At 32.0% G+C, this 16,390-nt stretch overlaps 2 protein-coding genes across 2 annotated transcripts; both read right to left on the bottom strand.

Moving 5' to 3' along the window:
* Positions 1 to 3,900: 3,900 nt before the first annotated feature.
* LOC139881419 (RING-H2 finger protein ATL30-like) lies at positions 3,901 to 4,830 on the bottom strand. The gene has a single exon (XM_071865893.1). The coding sequence runs from the start codon at positions 4,828 to 4,830 to the stop codon at positions 3,901 to 3,903; it is 930 nt and encodes a 309-aa protein (XP_071721994.1).
* Positions 4,831 to 6,312: 1,482 nt separating this feature from the next.
* Positions 6,313 to 9,983, bottom strand: LOC139881418 (cinnamoyl-CoA reductase-like SNL6). The gene is made up of 5 exons (XM_071865892.1): positions 9,848 to 9,983; positions 9,590 to 9,747; positions 7,111 to 7,302; positions 6,535 to 6,872; positions 6,313 to 6,421 (listed from the first exon to the last, which is right to left on the bottom strand). Exons 1-5 carry the CDS (start codon positions 9,981 to 9,983, stop codon positions 6,313 to 6,315), a joined length of 933 nt encoding a protein of 310 aa, XP_071721993.1.
* Between the last annotated feature and the right edge of the window lie 6,407 nt (positions 9,984 to 16,390).

The following is a 16,390-nucleotide window of genomic DNA, read 5'->3' as shown; positions in this document are numbered from 1 at the left end:
TTTTTTCATATTGTGGAGAAGAAAGATGTCGTGGAAAAGGAAATATCCCTGGCAGAAGAAAGGCGAAGATGAAATGTTATGTTTATCATTTTAAGCTCTATGTTAACCAATCTAAATAATTTTTTAGCTTTACTCAAATATAGTGTCAATTGAACCAAAATTATTGGGTTGAACCATAAATAGAAATTTCATTTCTAAATGTGTGGTACGTTTCCGTGAAAGTCAAAATCGTTCATCAACCTATTGACTGTTTCCGATTCGTCGAGTACGCTTTTGGAATGTTTTGGACAAGTTTTTGACAAATAACGGTACACTTCAATAGACGTTTCCGTGCATCATAGGTCGTAGAAATTCGGAGCAATATTGCAATTTTTGGAATTCTATTTTTAGAAACAAATATTACTCGCTTTCAATTTCAGTTTCAAGGTTTTGCTCACTTTAGAGTAGATTACATTCCACGGTATTTTTGTAAATACAACGCCAATCCATCCGATAGAGAAGCAATCCAAACGCAACAACAACGGATAATTTTTTTATCCATTAAATATTATGTAGCGTTCCAAAAAAATAGTGTTATAACAGTATCTGCAATGACTTAAACTATATCTACTAATTAAATACCTAGCATTCTAATGAGCTCATAAAGTATTATATATTTTGGAGTTTCCTGCACGAAAACTGAATTGAATTTTCTATTTTACTTTAAAATATATGCCAATTGCTTAACAATGCACTAGCTTGATATCTGATAAAATAAGTTTCAAATCTTTTAGCTATAATTTGTTGCTAGTATAAACAATATTAATTAGAAACTTAGGTTTCACATTATTATTTCTTTGTATGGAATCTTATATGACAGTATTGAATAAACAAATGAATATTATAGGGTCATTTTTTCTTGAAATTTGAAAATTATAGGGTTTTTTACAGATTTTTATTTAAATTTTTTTATTTTCTTTCAAAATTTCACAAATTTTCTATTTATTAAAGTTTATGAAGGATTATTACTACCATTATTATTGAAATTTCTTAGGCTTCTAAATGCGATTGAGTAGATGATGATGGCCACATCATATTTGAAGGGTGTTGAACGTTGACGACTTGACGCTAATGTTTCTGCATAACTTTGTGTATGCATATCTGCCACTTTAATTGGCTACTTATCTGTCTCCATATTAGGAGAGACTTTCTTCTATATATATATATATATATATATTATCCCATGCATTAGAAGAAGCTTTTAATTTAATCAGAGATATTGATTTGAAATTAAATCTTTCTTTATTTTTTTGTTAATTTCTTAAACAACGGAAACAAGAAAAATGTTAAAACTAATGTATAAATTGCCACCTAATTATCATGTAGGATTAAACTTGTACACATGTCAAAAAATCAATTTGCATATGACAGGCTAAATCCATCTAATAACTTCTCTATACATATATGGAAAAATTGAGTTTTTATCCCCAATGTTTCACAATGATAGAGATTTACTCCTCATATTTTGAAATTTAAATTTTTATTCCCATTGTTCCTCTTGTTCCTCTCTAATGGCGCCTATAATTTATGGAGAGGCACATTTATGTTGAGATGTCTCTCCAGTAAAATATTTTGGACCAGCCATATCTGTCCAAAACATCTCCGACCAAGACTTGCTTAAGTTTGTCAATTGGTTTGACAGGCACATATGAGATCTATTCTAAGTAGATGATTGTAGGAGATACACCTCCTATAATTATGAATATTCTCATATATAATCTCTTTAATTTCATATTGTTGTTTTGACTTGTTTTACGAAGTCTGACATGTTAGAAATAATTGAAAGTATGTTTTGCTTACAAGTAAAGTTAACCAGAAGAGCGAAGATCAAGCAAAGCTTGAGAAAGAAGAAAACAAGCTGTCAGAGTCTAAATTGGTCAAAATAGATGTAAAAATCTTTGTTGAGGCATTTTTGAAGTGTGGATGATGGTGGATCGAAAGAAATGAACATTATTAGAGAAATTATAATGAATTCTGCAGAAAAACTAGTTTGCTTTACGGGCATGGATGAGACTGCACATAATGAGAAAGTGGGAGACTTCATTGTAACTGGTTCAAACAACGGGAACTCAATCAAAAATGAACAAAATAAGCTTGTTAGAGCTATAGCCATCGGCAGACCTCGGGTCATAGCTGGAAATGATCGTGATGATGTAGCCAACAACACTGAAGCATCAATTTGACCTACCATATCTCAGAATCAAAAGCCTTCTTTTGATTAGGTTTTTATCAGCTTTTTTTATGTCTTTGAATAAATTTCGATTTTCGTTGTTCTTGATGAATTAGGTTGGTTGAAATGTTCATTTAGCTTGGAATTGAGTCACTGAATCTATTTATGAATTATATTTTTAATTCTAAGTAGTAATAAATAAAAATATGTGATGGGATGGATATTTGCTGCAAAATGGTACTTGGAAGTGTCAAAATCGATTCAGGCCAATTTCTATCATTCATAAAGTTCTTATTAGATGTTTGTGAGATGTCAAAATGGTTTATAGACGATTCCAGCTCATAAGAATGAATGAAAAGTGCAGCAGACTTTACTATTTTTAGCTATTTGTCAAAATCAAAAGTTAGTTTTTCATTATAAGTTGAAGAAGTGGGTTTATTTTCAAGCCTACAAGTATATTTCAATATTATGAAGATGTCTACAAGCTGCATTTGCCATAATTCAAGCTGAATCAAAATTGGTCAACACTTCATCAAATCTGCAATTTCTGGAAAATGAAGGAAGAAACACATGGTTTTCACCATTTTATTGTTTTATCTATCTTTAAAATAGTAAAATGCAAAAGAAGTAGAGAGCAAGTAAAGCAAAACCATTAGAAATATTTTTCATTTTCAATTTGACTTGTAGCATAAATATCACTATTTGCTTTTTGTTTTTCATGATTTACTTGTCTTGACTGTGACCAAATGAATTGTGAAAATCTTAGGTTTTATTGGAATATATAAGCTCCCTTATATTTAAAAAATACTTGAGTCCAATTATTATGAAATTAGGAAAGCTCCATTTCTTTTTATGCCTTTATTTTATAGCAGTAGCATTGTTTTCGAGAGAAATCAAATTTATCATCACCTAAATTAGTTTCTTAGAATCAAAAACACTTAAATTCTTTCATTAGATTAGTTTATAACATTCAAATGAAATCAAAAGCATGAATGACTATTATTGATTCTGTTACGGATTTTAAGTTGAGTTCTTAATATTTTTGCTGGTTTTGATTTTTTTTTGACACTAGAGCTTGTGGTTCATCCCGATTGAGATCACAGGTTCGTCCATCAAATATAACATTATATACGTGTAGGAGGTCTAACTTTTCTATTTTAAACTTAAATTTATTGATTTATTGGTTCAAGTGTCTCCACAATTAAAATGTGATGACAATTAGTTGACTTGCTTAATCGGAGGGAGCGAATTAATTTGACTTGAAATAGATAATTACTAATTATTAATTTTATTTATTACAGTATAATGAAAGATCGTCCATTGATCAATAAATTCAAGTCACCATTCCAAAAAGAAAAACAAAATAAAATAAAACAATACAAAAATTCAGAAGACATCTGTTATTGTTAATTCTATTTACTATACTCAGTGTGACATAACATACTCTCAGATAAATGAATAAAGCAGAATTCAAAAGCTAAAGATATATTGACCATAAAAAAAAAAAAAAAGCTAAAGTGATATTCCGTATTAAAAAAGAAATACAATTACGCATTGTGTATCCTACAATTTCCTTATGTTGAATGAAATTCCTAATTAAAACTATTGAGTTTTCACTTCTTGAAATCATTTTAAAAGAGGTAATCAATATTTACAGAAAGATATATATTAAGAACTTCCTTTATTCTTTGCTAATGACCAACCTGATCAGCATTTGAACTCCCAGATGGCTCAGGATTACTAGCAATACTAAGAGTACTCCTATAAGGGCTTGAAGCTCCCAATTCCCCAAACGTTATACAACTTTTTGTCCAATTATGCCCTCGAGTAATCATAATTTTTGCATTCTCCGGCAAAATCAACTTGTGCTTATCACAAACTAAATCCTGATCTTTACCGGAAACAGATGAAGAATCATGCCCCGTCGAATGTGACCTCGAGAAAAACTTCTCCATTAACGTTCCACTATTTCCATTTGAATTATGGTCACTACAACTTTGTAGACGATTGTGATAATTACCATTTTCATTACCGCCGTCTCTAACGGTAATACTAACGGAATCATGATCAGACATCTTGAAATTACCATGTTCTTCGCTAGGGTTAGTATTATTATTGTCATTTTCTTCATGGAGGATGACCGGAGACTTCAGTAACGATTCCGCCGGCAAATCTAGGTTTCCACGACAAACCGGACACGTTTTGTGAGATTCGAGCCAAAGATCGATACATTCTTGATGAAAAATATGGTAACAAACAGTTATAAGACGGAGCAATTCGTCATCTCTAAAATCTCCTAAACAAATCGCACATTCCAATCCACATTTCCTTCTTCCTAAATCCTTGACGTCAGAATATGCAAATGTTGGAAAATATTGTATTAGTACAGGATCAAGCCCTGGACGGTTTGCATTATGACCGCCACCGCCATGATTAGGACCTCGCCGGAAGTGCCACGTGTCTGAAACATTCTCGAAGAAACACCTACAGAAGTATATTGAGAAGAAACCGAGAAAAAAGAGAATCAAGAGAATTACAGTTAAAACTATGGTGACTGGTGGAGAACTGTAATGATTTGATGATTCTGGAGATGGACTCGTGATTTCGACATGTCCAGACATTTTATGATGATCTTTTCGGAAGGATTTATGTTAGCTAAACGAAAGAAACAATATGCAATAATTATACATATTTTTTTTCTTTATGGCCCGAAAAAAAGAGTTTAATTTCCGGCTTTTAGTTTTTATTTTTGAGAGAAAGTGATGACAAGACAAAGAAAATGAGTAATGGGAAAAATACAGGACTAGGTTAAATTCAATGTTTTTTGTTTGTCTATGGATTTGACGACCGTTTTCTTTCCTTTTTCTTTGTATGAGGAAAAATAGGAATCCTAAGGCCAAAATAAGATGATGTAAATATTCTAAATTTAATTAATGATAATCTAAATTTGGGAAAAGCTTATGTGGATGGTTCTTGGAAGTCATTTTGAACGAGTCCCTTGTTGAAAAAGCAGCTCTATGGGCCTTGCATATTGCTCTCCTTGTTATGGTTAATCTAAAAAACAAACTATTAATTTAACTGTTCTAAAACAAGGTCTATACTCCTAGAGAATTTAATTAACTTTAAAGAGAAATTGTACAATCTATCATTTAAGCCTTATTATGGTTCAATTACTTTAGAGTAGTGACCAAAATTACATTCCCCTGTTCTGTAAAAGTGGTATCTATATGACAATATATCGTGAAATATATTAACCATTAAAAGCCTCATATCATCAAGAATTCGTGGGCCTCGTCCCTAAACCACGAGTGGAATCCAGAATGATTACACTCGTGGACTTTTATTATGACTTGACCCATATGTTTTATCATAATAAATCCCATACGTGAAGCAACACGGTTCAACTTCAATCGTCACGTGCGTTTTACATAACTCAGATTAGAACGTCCGGTCTAACACACTATAAGAATATAGGTTTGTCACAAACGGTTATTATGTTCGAACCTCTCATAACCGCTCTGACTCAACCTATAAATATGTATTTCACTTGACAACTTTGCCACTCCAACCCTTTTCTTTTTACTACACTAAACTATGACGGTGGTTGACTTAAACTTCAGAATGCTAACGTCGGCATGCCAGATTTAGTGTCTTCTCTTTTTCAGGCTGCAAGTAAGTCGATCAAGCCAGAATTACAAGACTTGAAGCAAGGATCCGACTTGAAGTATTCCAGACACACCAAGTCTAATGACATTAAGAGATAAAAGATTACTCCCTCCGTCTCAAAATAGATGCAAATTTTTCAATACAAATCGCATGTAAAAGTTTTTATCTATTTTGGGACGGAGTAGTATTAATTTTAACAATGTGATCAATTTCCCAACATCTTTCATATATATTTGTTAAAAGGGAATATGCATGTCTGATTTCTCCATTTCCCTTACAATATCAAAACAGAGTAATGTGGTTAGGAGTTGAAACTTGAATTGATCATATATATTACAGGGCTAGGTTTTCGCTCTTTTCCATTATTTATATGTGTATATATATGTATGTATGTATGGATGTGTGTATATACATACTTAATTCGATTAACAGATTCACTATAGTAATTGATCCATCTCATCATTTTTGCTTGCAAAATCAACCATCATCTTGTTCAATTTTTTGTTGCTTATTTTTTGTGGAATGATCCTGATGTCCTCTTCAGATCTGTTCAAAAAAGAAAAAAAAACAATTCTCAAATTTAATATTTTGATATTAATTTTACAACATCATATATACAACATTTAATCTAGTTAAGATATAATTAATTTATAATTTACCTCTGAGGGGGCGGAGATGGATCGGAAGGAGTAATCATCTTAGCAAGCTCCATGGCATCTTGATGACGATTAATAACATGATTAAAACAAATGTAGCGTCCATAGGATGAGATATCTTCAAATGCATTAATATGGGCATCAACCAAGAATTTTAAATCAACGGTCACAAATACTCCATCTTCGTACATCTCAGCCGCTCCTTTCAAGTAAGGGTTTGAGAGAGTAACGTCAGTTCCAAGCAATAGCCCTGCATTTATGGAAATCATGCTCACTCCTCTGTCCATTGCCAACGCCCAAGCTGCCTTCTCGGCTAGTGTCTTCGACAAACCATGCCATAGCTGCATATTCGTGTATAACTATGAGTCGCGTGCGCGATACATTATCTGGATGTGTGATTCTCTCTGAGATATTGATCAATCATATACATTTATCTAGATGTCTGATTTTCAAATGAGATTTTGATCAATCATATATTGTCACATCACATGATCGAATTGTATAATTTTGAGATATTGACGTAGCAGATCGTGAATTTTTTATATGTCGTTTCAGGCATTACTTCTAATAATCGAGTACCTTGTATTTGCGGCAGAAATTGATGTCGCTCCAGTGTTTTTCGTCTAAATCGGAGGACAATAGTTTGACGTCGTCTCTCCAAACAACAGCGGTTGCTGAAGACGTGAACACGACTTTATCGATTGTATCTGTTTGAGCACATGCCTCCAGCACATTGTGAGCTGCTCTTGCTTCCATTTCCGCCATGAATTCCTGCATCATAGTTTATATATACTTTGAATCTGTTATTTCAAAATAAAGAAAACTTAACAGTAATTAAAAATTTCGACATATCTTTCGTTCTAGTATAATTTTGACTTAACATTAAATAAACATTAACTAGAGTGGCCAACATTAATCATCAAAAAAAACAAGTGAACCATTATTATGATCAAATAACTTAGTTCACCTAAAATGCCCACGTAATTGATTAATTTATTATTCCTCCTGATATATATTTTTTAAACTATTGATATAAAAAACAACATGAACAAAAAAATTTAATATATTTTGATTTAAACTAAACGTAAAAATCATCTATTTTAAAACAAAATAAAAAATTTAAAAATACATATATTAAGAGACGGGAGAAGTACTACTACTCGGTTGACCTTGAAAAAGTTGTGATATTTATAATTTATGAGTTCTATACCAAGCCTTAAATAAAAGTTATAATATATATGTTCCAACTAATAAATCGAGACATTTTAGTTATTTGTTTCTAGTAGCTAATAAAAGTAAAAAAGTCAAAAATTAATCACGTTTAGTTTTTCACACATGCATTCCAATTTTTAGTAATTATGACGCTGCACATTAGGGCTTGGTCCAATGAGAGGATCGAGTCGTGCAGTCCGCACAAATTATAATGTAATAAAAAAATTAATTATGATGCTTGCTTTTTACATGTATGATTAAGATGTTAATCTAATTTAGCTAATTAAGAAGAGCCCCACACTGCCAGCAAATTTTCCATGTGGGATGAATGTTATGTGTTAAGAACACATCGATGAATTCATTCAAATTAAAGCAAGATACATAGATTATAGATTAATTTAGCAAACTGCCAAATATTAGTAAGTTAGGGGAGCAAACGTATTATGGACATAAATATTAGTAAAAACACTAATGAAAAATATACTACGAGCTAGGTCATATCGGTTCCGTAATCATGAATTTCTTTCATTGACGTAATGGTTGATGTTAATTTAGGCCATTACTCAAAGCACATGGAACCAATTCGACTAGATATTAATAAATACATGATGCGAAAGGTTCCCGAACATGAATAAAGGTTATCAACTTTCTGTTTAAGCTTAATCACATGTACGATTAAAAAATTGTCAAAAAGACAAGTAAGCATTAACTTCTTGTGATATTATTAAGCAATTTTTGCAACAAAATCTGAACTTTGAAAATTCAAGGGGGTTAAAATGATATATAAAGACAAATCCATGTGGAACATTATTCTAATGTAAAATGTATTCCTATAATAAAACTTAATTAGACGGCAAAGTCCATGTGTTCGTAATTTATTGGGATCATGGTGGTCGATACGGGCTGTACCGCCGGATATACACCAAGATACGACTTGTACTAAGTAAAAATAATACAAACCAATTGATATATTAATGTTAGAAAATATCCATATTTAGCGATATATCGGTCAAAACATTCAATATTTGAAAAAATTGATAGTAAGTTAATTTTGACCGATTTATAACTAGATCGGTTCAGTTTCAAATGAAGATCACAATCGAACCATCGATCACAAGTGGAAATTTAATCATCACTTTAGATTAAACGTAGCATTCTTTTATGAAATTTGATGTTAATAATGATTTTTTTCGAATTAAGATTTGAAGATGATGAATTTGTGGAATAATTAAATTTTCTTTCTTTTGCTCTTTTTTTTAAATTAGAAATTTGGCCTATATATTACCTAAATATATTATTAGGTTTAAATCTAGAAATATTATAATTTAAATTTTCAATTTTTTGGAATAAAGTTTAAAAAGATATAAAAATTATTATCTCCGTTCTAAAATAGATACAAATTTTTGTATGTAATTTGTATTGAAAAATTTGCATCTATTTTGAGACGTCGAGAGTAATACTTAATTGATTATTTTTTTAATATACCTTATGATACAATATAATACATCATAAGATTCGCTAGGGAGCGATAAAGAATACCTAACGCGATATGACAAATCTGATTGGGATGAAAAAAAAAATCACGTCTATTGAAAACAAAATAGAGTAATGTCATGATATTTTGAGATTTTTTTATTAATATTATTTTTATTTTATAATTTTTTTATTATTATTATTTTTATTAAATTATTAATTATATGTAGGAAGAGAATTAGTAGAGGAATAAAAAAATTAAAAATACATTAATATTCTAAGAACGTTATTTATTTAAAAACAAAAAGTATCCCAAAAACGTCATTTGTATACGGAGGGAGTAAAAGAAAAGAAAAAAAAATAAAAAGCTTACGTCATAATTAGGTTGGTCGTGTGGTGGCTCATACGAGTAAAATAAACCTGAGCATCCTTTAAGAGCATCAGCTATGCTCTGATAATCAAAGGGATCTGTGTAAAATATCTTCAGCTTATCCTTCTTATCAAATGATAACTCATCAAATTGTTCTTCACCTAATTATTTTATAAACACAATTAAGAAAATTAACCAAATTAATAATTTTTATTAACCAGAGAATTAAAAATCGTATTTTGTTAAGTAATTGATACTAACCGTAGTTTTGAACCGCCGCATGGACAGAATATCCCTGTTGGAGGAGGCGGCCGACGAGACCGGAACCAAGGCGGCCGGAAGCGTCCATTACACAAACGGTGCTGATGGAGGATGACACGTCATCAGCCGGTGCCATCACTCAGTATAAATATATTTATATAATAATTAGTAAGAAAATATGATCAGTTTTGTGTACATAGAGATAAAATAAAATCGAACTTTTGGTGTTGAATGAAGGAAGTATGAGCAGAACAGAGCTTGAAGCTTATATATATATATATATATACAGAAGGCAAAGCCACGTCAGAAAACAAATATTATTAATTAGTTAAATTAATAATTAAAAAAAAACTTCAAAAAGAAGAAGGGTGGCTAGAACAATACTAGTAGAATTCAAAGCGTGCGTGGCTAAATATTAGATATTAATGTAGATTAGTAGATGGTTGGGGTTAGCTAGCTGGTTATATTTATAGAAATTAACCTGAAAAAAATATATATTATAGAAATTAACAAATAAATATGAAACTCTCTGTTTTTCTTTATCTAATCGGTAAGAAAAGTAAATAATTTTCCCTTCTATTAATTATCGCTTTGAAAAAAAAGTCATAATATACATGTCAAAAAAAGACATAATATTTTTAAATTTGACCCAATAGGCTCTGTTCAAAATGTATCAAATTTTTTAAGTGCGGCTACTTTTATAGAATAGAATATAATGAATATTAACTTATATACAGAACTAATATCATATAAATATAAATAATAGAAAGAAAAAATTGAATAGTGATTTTTAATTTTTATTATTTTAAAAAGTAAAAAATAAAAATCTAGATTATAATTTTTCAAATAAAGTCAAACAAATTATAATTAATTTATTATATTTTTTACATAATAATTTCTAGTATAAATTATTAATATTATCTATACAATCAATTTATAATTTTCTTTAGAGTACGAATTTTCTGTTTAAACGGGCAGTATCTTGTGTAATTTACGTTCGACTATTATTTGAGTTTAAAACTTATTAACTGGATATAGTCTATACTAATAGAAAGTTTGAAGGCATGAAAAAATTAATGGGACACGAAAAATCGTAAAAGTTTGGTGGAAACTTTGCGGATTGAATGGCTAATAATAATATAGCAACGAATTATCACAAGTTTTATCTATCTACCAACTCATTCGAGAATTTCATCACGCAGGAACATATTAATATATATTATTTTTTGAACATATTAATATATATTATTATGATTTAAAAAACATTTTCTTCATGCATCACGACTTAGCTAACATACAAAGAAATTTGTTTGTTTGGTAAAAATATTTTTTTTTTCCAACATAAAAAGAATATTACGTCATGTAGTTTTAAGGGCACCTAACACCTACCTCTCTTATATTTTTTATTAGATTTTGCATTGAATGATTGCTAACTCTCAAGCCGGCTTGAGGATGTTGCTATCAGATAATGATCTGGTCAGAAAAAACCCAGTCAATGCATCCATGTGCTAGTATTTGTCTTAAACAAATTATTTAATATTGTCCCTCATCTCAAAATATATATTTTTTTATTTATATAATTTAAAATTATATAAAAAAAGAAATATATATTTAAAGGCGGAGAAAATATTATTTTTTTTTCCAAAACAATTTAAAATGAGCAAGAAAACAAAATCAAATTTTGACATCCTAAATCAAATGGGTTAGGTAGAGTGCATAAGTAATTATGTACAAATCTTAATAGCTCCTGTTTTGAAAAGGAAATATTAGTAAAAACTATCAAACCTCAAATTATAAAAAGTTTGGTAGGAAAGTGCAATTGGAAAACCGAAGGCAAAGGCATTTGCATGTATATGACTGATGTCAGTCCGAGGTTAGGTTGCACGGGTATGGATATGACACATAAATTTTTAATATTTTACATAAATTTTAAGAATAAAATTAAAAAAAACAATGTTGTTTTGAAGTTAATACGAATCGAGTCAACTATGTAGTTAATATGAATCGAGTCAATTAACTACGCCAAATCAACATCGTTTGAAGGTCAATCGGGAAAAAAACAAACAAACTGAAAGAGAAGGTCGGCTGGTTGAGAGGAGAGGAGCCGAGGAAGTCGTCGTAGGGGGATGGTGGTTGTGGTGAGCCGGAGAAGAGAGTAGCGGCACGGGCGACGTGGTGAGGTGGAGAGGCGGACTGTCGAGACTGGAGAGGAGATGAAATCGGCTGAAGGCAGAGGAGAGGAGATCGTTGTACTGGCCGGTGGTCGTGGCGACCTGGAGAAGAGAGTAGCAGCACCGGCGACTGGTGGATTGGGGGTGGCGTTGAGGCGAGCACTGGCGAGGTTAAGAAGAAGTGAAACCCGACACTTTTTTTTTAGGCTTTCATTGTTGGTCTGAAGTGTATTTTTGGGTTGGACCCAAATATTATAGCAATTATACCGAATTTCTGAGAAAGAAAATGCAATTGAACCGAATAATATGGTCAATTTCGTTTCTTATAGCTAGAAACGTAAAAGTCAACAATGTTTCCTAGTTTGTTGACCGTTTCCGATACTTCCAACTCGACTTCGATACGTTTCTTACGCGTATCGTACCGACACCGGTATCGAAAACATTTTCGATACCTTTTTTCCATGCAGACAGCGTACTCGTGCATCATAGGTCCGAGGTACATATATCATAAAGATATTAGTATCTCATTATACGAAATTACTTCCGTCCCAGAATAGTTGTCGAAAATTGACAAATATTTTGGGACAGAAATGTATAGACAAAAGTAATCATTTGGTCCCTATTTTAAACGTTGTTGAACTATTTCGTCCCTCCAAACATAAATCGAACCAAATGGTCTCTCAAACGTTAATTTTTGAACTAGTTAGTCCCTCGACCCTAACGGACGTTAATTTTGGCCGATCTGTCACTTTTAGCCAATCATAACGTGATACGTGTACATGACGTGTAAAAAATTCCACCTAGACTTTCTTATCCCGGTTTACGTTATCCTGATTATAATCGAATCGGACCGAAATCGAACCGAAATTAAACCGAATTAATCCACTATGAACAGCTTTGTGGGCCCCGCTCCCGACCGCCTCCACCGATCGGAAACGACGCCTACTGTACGTTCGTTAACTTAACTTAATTCCGATTATCCATTATTCAAACCTAATATCCAGTCGATCACAAATATAATTATACAAATTAAGTCTTTACGAAAATATATTACATATCATTTAAAAATAACACGATAATTATAGAATAACAAGAAAGAGTCATAATGCCGCAAAGCCCACCTTATTTGATATCGTACAACGCTGGATGCCGCTAGCTTCTCTTTCAGAAATTACCAACTCAACCTGGAGAGAAAGAACATAGGTTTTTCGGAAAGGGTAAGCTATAACGCTTAGTGAGGTTTTATTGAAAACATTACTTTGAAATATCTTTAAGGTAAATTTTGAACTCATAAACATCATAAATCACTTTGTCATCAGAAGTCGTCAAAAACATCTTTAGAAACTCATCGAACCCCGTCAGTGAAAAACATCAGGATGACTACAACAGGAGCGACCTGCTGTAATATCCTAATACCTCGGCACCCGTCAACATGGGCGCAATAAATACACTCCAGCTAGATAAACTAGGGAGGTCGACCCTCTGATCAGACCGTCAACATGGGGTCACGTAAGGACCAAGTACTCTCTTTGGATTGGTCGCCACAAAGTCGACCGAATCCCCTCGAAGAAAACGTTTGTATTGGGTTCGCATATATATATATATACATATAATAAAGCAACTACTCATTTTTAAACTCGTCATTATGAAGCAAATAAAACTTTGCTTTTAGGGTTTTGAAGGTTCTCTCCAGTTTTCAAAGATATAATACATAACTACGCCGTATATTTAAATAAATCATAAACATCGATATAATCAGAATTCACGCCATAGTAATATATATATATATATATTTCATAAAACATCAACATATTTTCATAATGAAAAAGAAAGTAACACTCACCTTGTAATGCTCCTCAATTTGTTTCCGTCCGTTTAGCGTGAAGTTTAGCGACCTATCGAATATCGATTATTAATTCCACACGTACTAACGCTTAACGGAATATTTACTCGAATTAAATCCTACGCGTCACACTCGTCGCAGTAACTCTAATTTTAAAGTTAAATATTAATCCAATTTATTCTATTTTAGTATTTATTTTAAAATCACTTCTTTAGTTTAATTATTTAATTAAATATTTTTATAATTATAAAAATTTACATAATATCTCAAATAATTGAAAATAATATTCTGACATCCTTACATAATTTTTCAAACTGAAATATTACTTTAAATAATTTTGAAAACACTTAAGTTATATTTAAATCATTTCTTAAAACTTTAATTAACTCAGAAATTAAAATGAATTAAATCCGATCTCTAAAAATTCTGAATTTTCGATATTATGTTTAAAATAATATATTTAACTTACTGTAAAAATTTTATAGGTTCGGGTTCAGTATAAATGATTTTATTAGCTTCGAAAAATAAAATAGGTTCGGGTTTTTATGAAATAACCACGATAGTCTTTGACTTAAATCTGACATATTGGTAATTTTGTGAATCTTTTAAAAATCGAAGGGTATAAATGACTTTTAACGTAGGTGCAGATGATTTAAAATCAAACCGTTTCAATTAGATTGAATCAAACCGAATTGAATCGAACTAAACCGAAAGAACCGATGTTTATACTGTGAAAGGATAATTAGACCATTGACTTTTATTTTGACTGAAAGAATCACGTTAAAATTTTTGTCAATACTTTAAACTTGAAAGGACAGTTTAGTTTTTTAACAATAAAATCGATTTTCAATGATTGGATATAAAAAGGATTGGACCGATCGGTCCAATCACTTCTTCTTCTTCCCCGAATCTCTCCGTCGTCTCTCTGTTGCTCGACGTCGTCTTTGCCGATTCCGGCGACGTTAGAGCCCGTACCATATATCAAACTACTCTTCTCGACACAAGGATCATGAATCTACAATCAATTTTCTCTAACTCCGACCGAGTAAGTTTTAATTTCGATTTTAGTGAATTAGGGTTTTACGGTGAAATTGGGGTTTTCGCCTAATATTCATATATGTTAATCTACTCCTTCTAATCGTTTCTATACTAAAATCTACTACAAAAACGATTTAATTTGGCTTGAATTGAAATTGGGAGTTTCGGGTCACTTACTGTTTCGACTGAAATCGTTCTGTTCTGGTGTGTTTTGGCTTTGATATAGATTGAGGACGCCAGAACTCGACTAGAAATGGCTGAAAATGGTGACTCGGTCCGTGACTCGGTGCTGACTCGACGTCGACGCAGTGACCTCCAGTCGGTTGCTGGCTCGTCGACGACTGTTTTGGTGATCAGTGAAGGGTGAAGATCACGACTGAGGTAAGTTTTTTATATTTCTGGGAAAAAATTATTTTTGGTGTTGTGAAATTTGGCCGAATTGCTCTGTTTCTGGGTTTTAATGATTCTGTTGATAATGCTTTGCTGTGAAATGAGTCTGAGTGTGTTTATAACGTGTTGGGGAGCTGGTAGGTTTAGAAAAAATAACAGTAGGCTTGTTGACATTTTGGAGTTGATTTGAGGGTTTCCTGTTGAGAGTTGAAATTGTAAAGTTCTTGTGGGCAGAATGAATTTGTGCAGAGGGGTAACATGTTTTAACTTGGGTGAGATGTCTTTGACATACTGATTATGTATAATTGTGGGCTTAGCATGTGATGAAAAATTTTGTTTGACTTGTGTTATTGTTGTCTTGTAAAGATTGTCAAAGAAAGAGGCTGCTTGTCTTGGTTTTGCAGGCTGCCATGGTTTTTCTTGTAGAGAGTGGCTGCCGGTCGGAAGTGTTTTATATAGGTGTGTGTAGAATTGTAAGTAGTACATGTAGTAGGAAGTAGGTAGTATTTTTTTATATGTATTGGAAATAAGCTATTGTAATTCAAAGATTGTATTTGGACATTTGTAAAACTTTCTTGTGAAACTTTTTTTTTTTTTGAAGAAAACATTCTATAGTATTTGCTACTTAAATCAATCGTCTCAAATCGAATCTAACGGTATAATTAGAACGTTACTTGTCGTAAAAGCAATTTCATTTAACGTAACAATCGAAATTATATTCAACGTAGAAATCGAAAGAAAAGGGTCGTTACAAGCTTCTTCTTCATCAACATACAATCCATCTGGGTTTCTTAAAACCCCATGAACGAAACAGATGAAAGCTCCAAACCTAATTCCTAAAACCAAGCTCCAAAAAGCTCCACCGAATCAAACCCACAAAACAGAACAGAAAACCAAACCAAATAGAATCATCTCACTTCCACCAATGGCAGCGGCGGCGATATCACGGAGGTTATCCAACCCATCCTCCTCGTCGGCAGTCTTTGGCTTGAGGAGGTGCCTGTACTCTTCGATTTCGGTGCCTGAATCCAACAAATCGCAAATTCAATCTCCATTCTTTAACCACCAGAAAAAGACCAGCAATCTCCTCCGTCGCCGAGA

The sequence above is a fragment of the Rutidosis leptorrhynchoides genome, unplaced genomic scaffold, assembly GCF_046630445.1.
Source record: "Rutidosis leptorrhynchoides isolate AG116_Rl617_1_P2 unplaced genomic scaffold, CSIRO_AGI_Rlap_v1 contig151, whole genome shotgun sequence".
Taxonomy (NCBI): Eukaryota; Viridiplantae; Streptophyta; class Magnoliopsida; order Asterales; family Asteraceae; genus Rutidosis; species Rutidosis leptorrhynchoides.
This window is presented reverse-complemented; position numbering and strand designations above follow the sequence as displayed.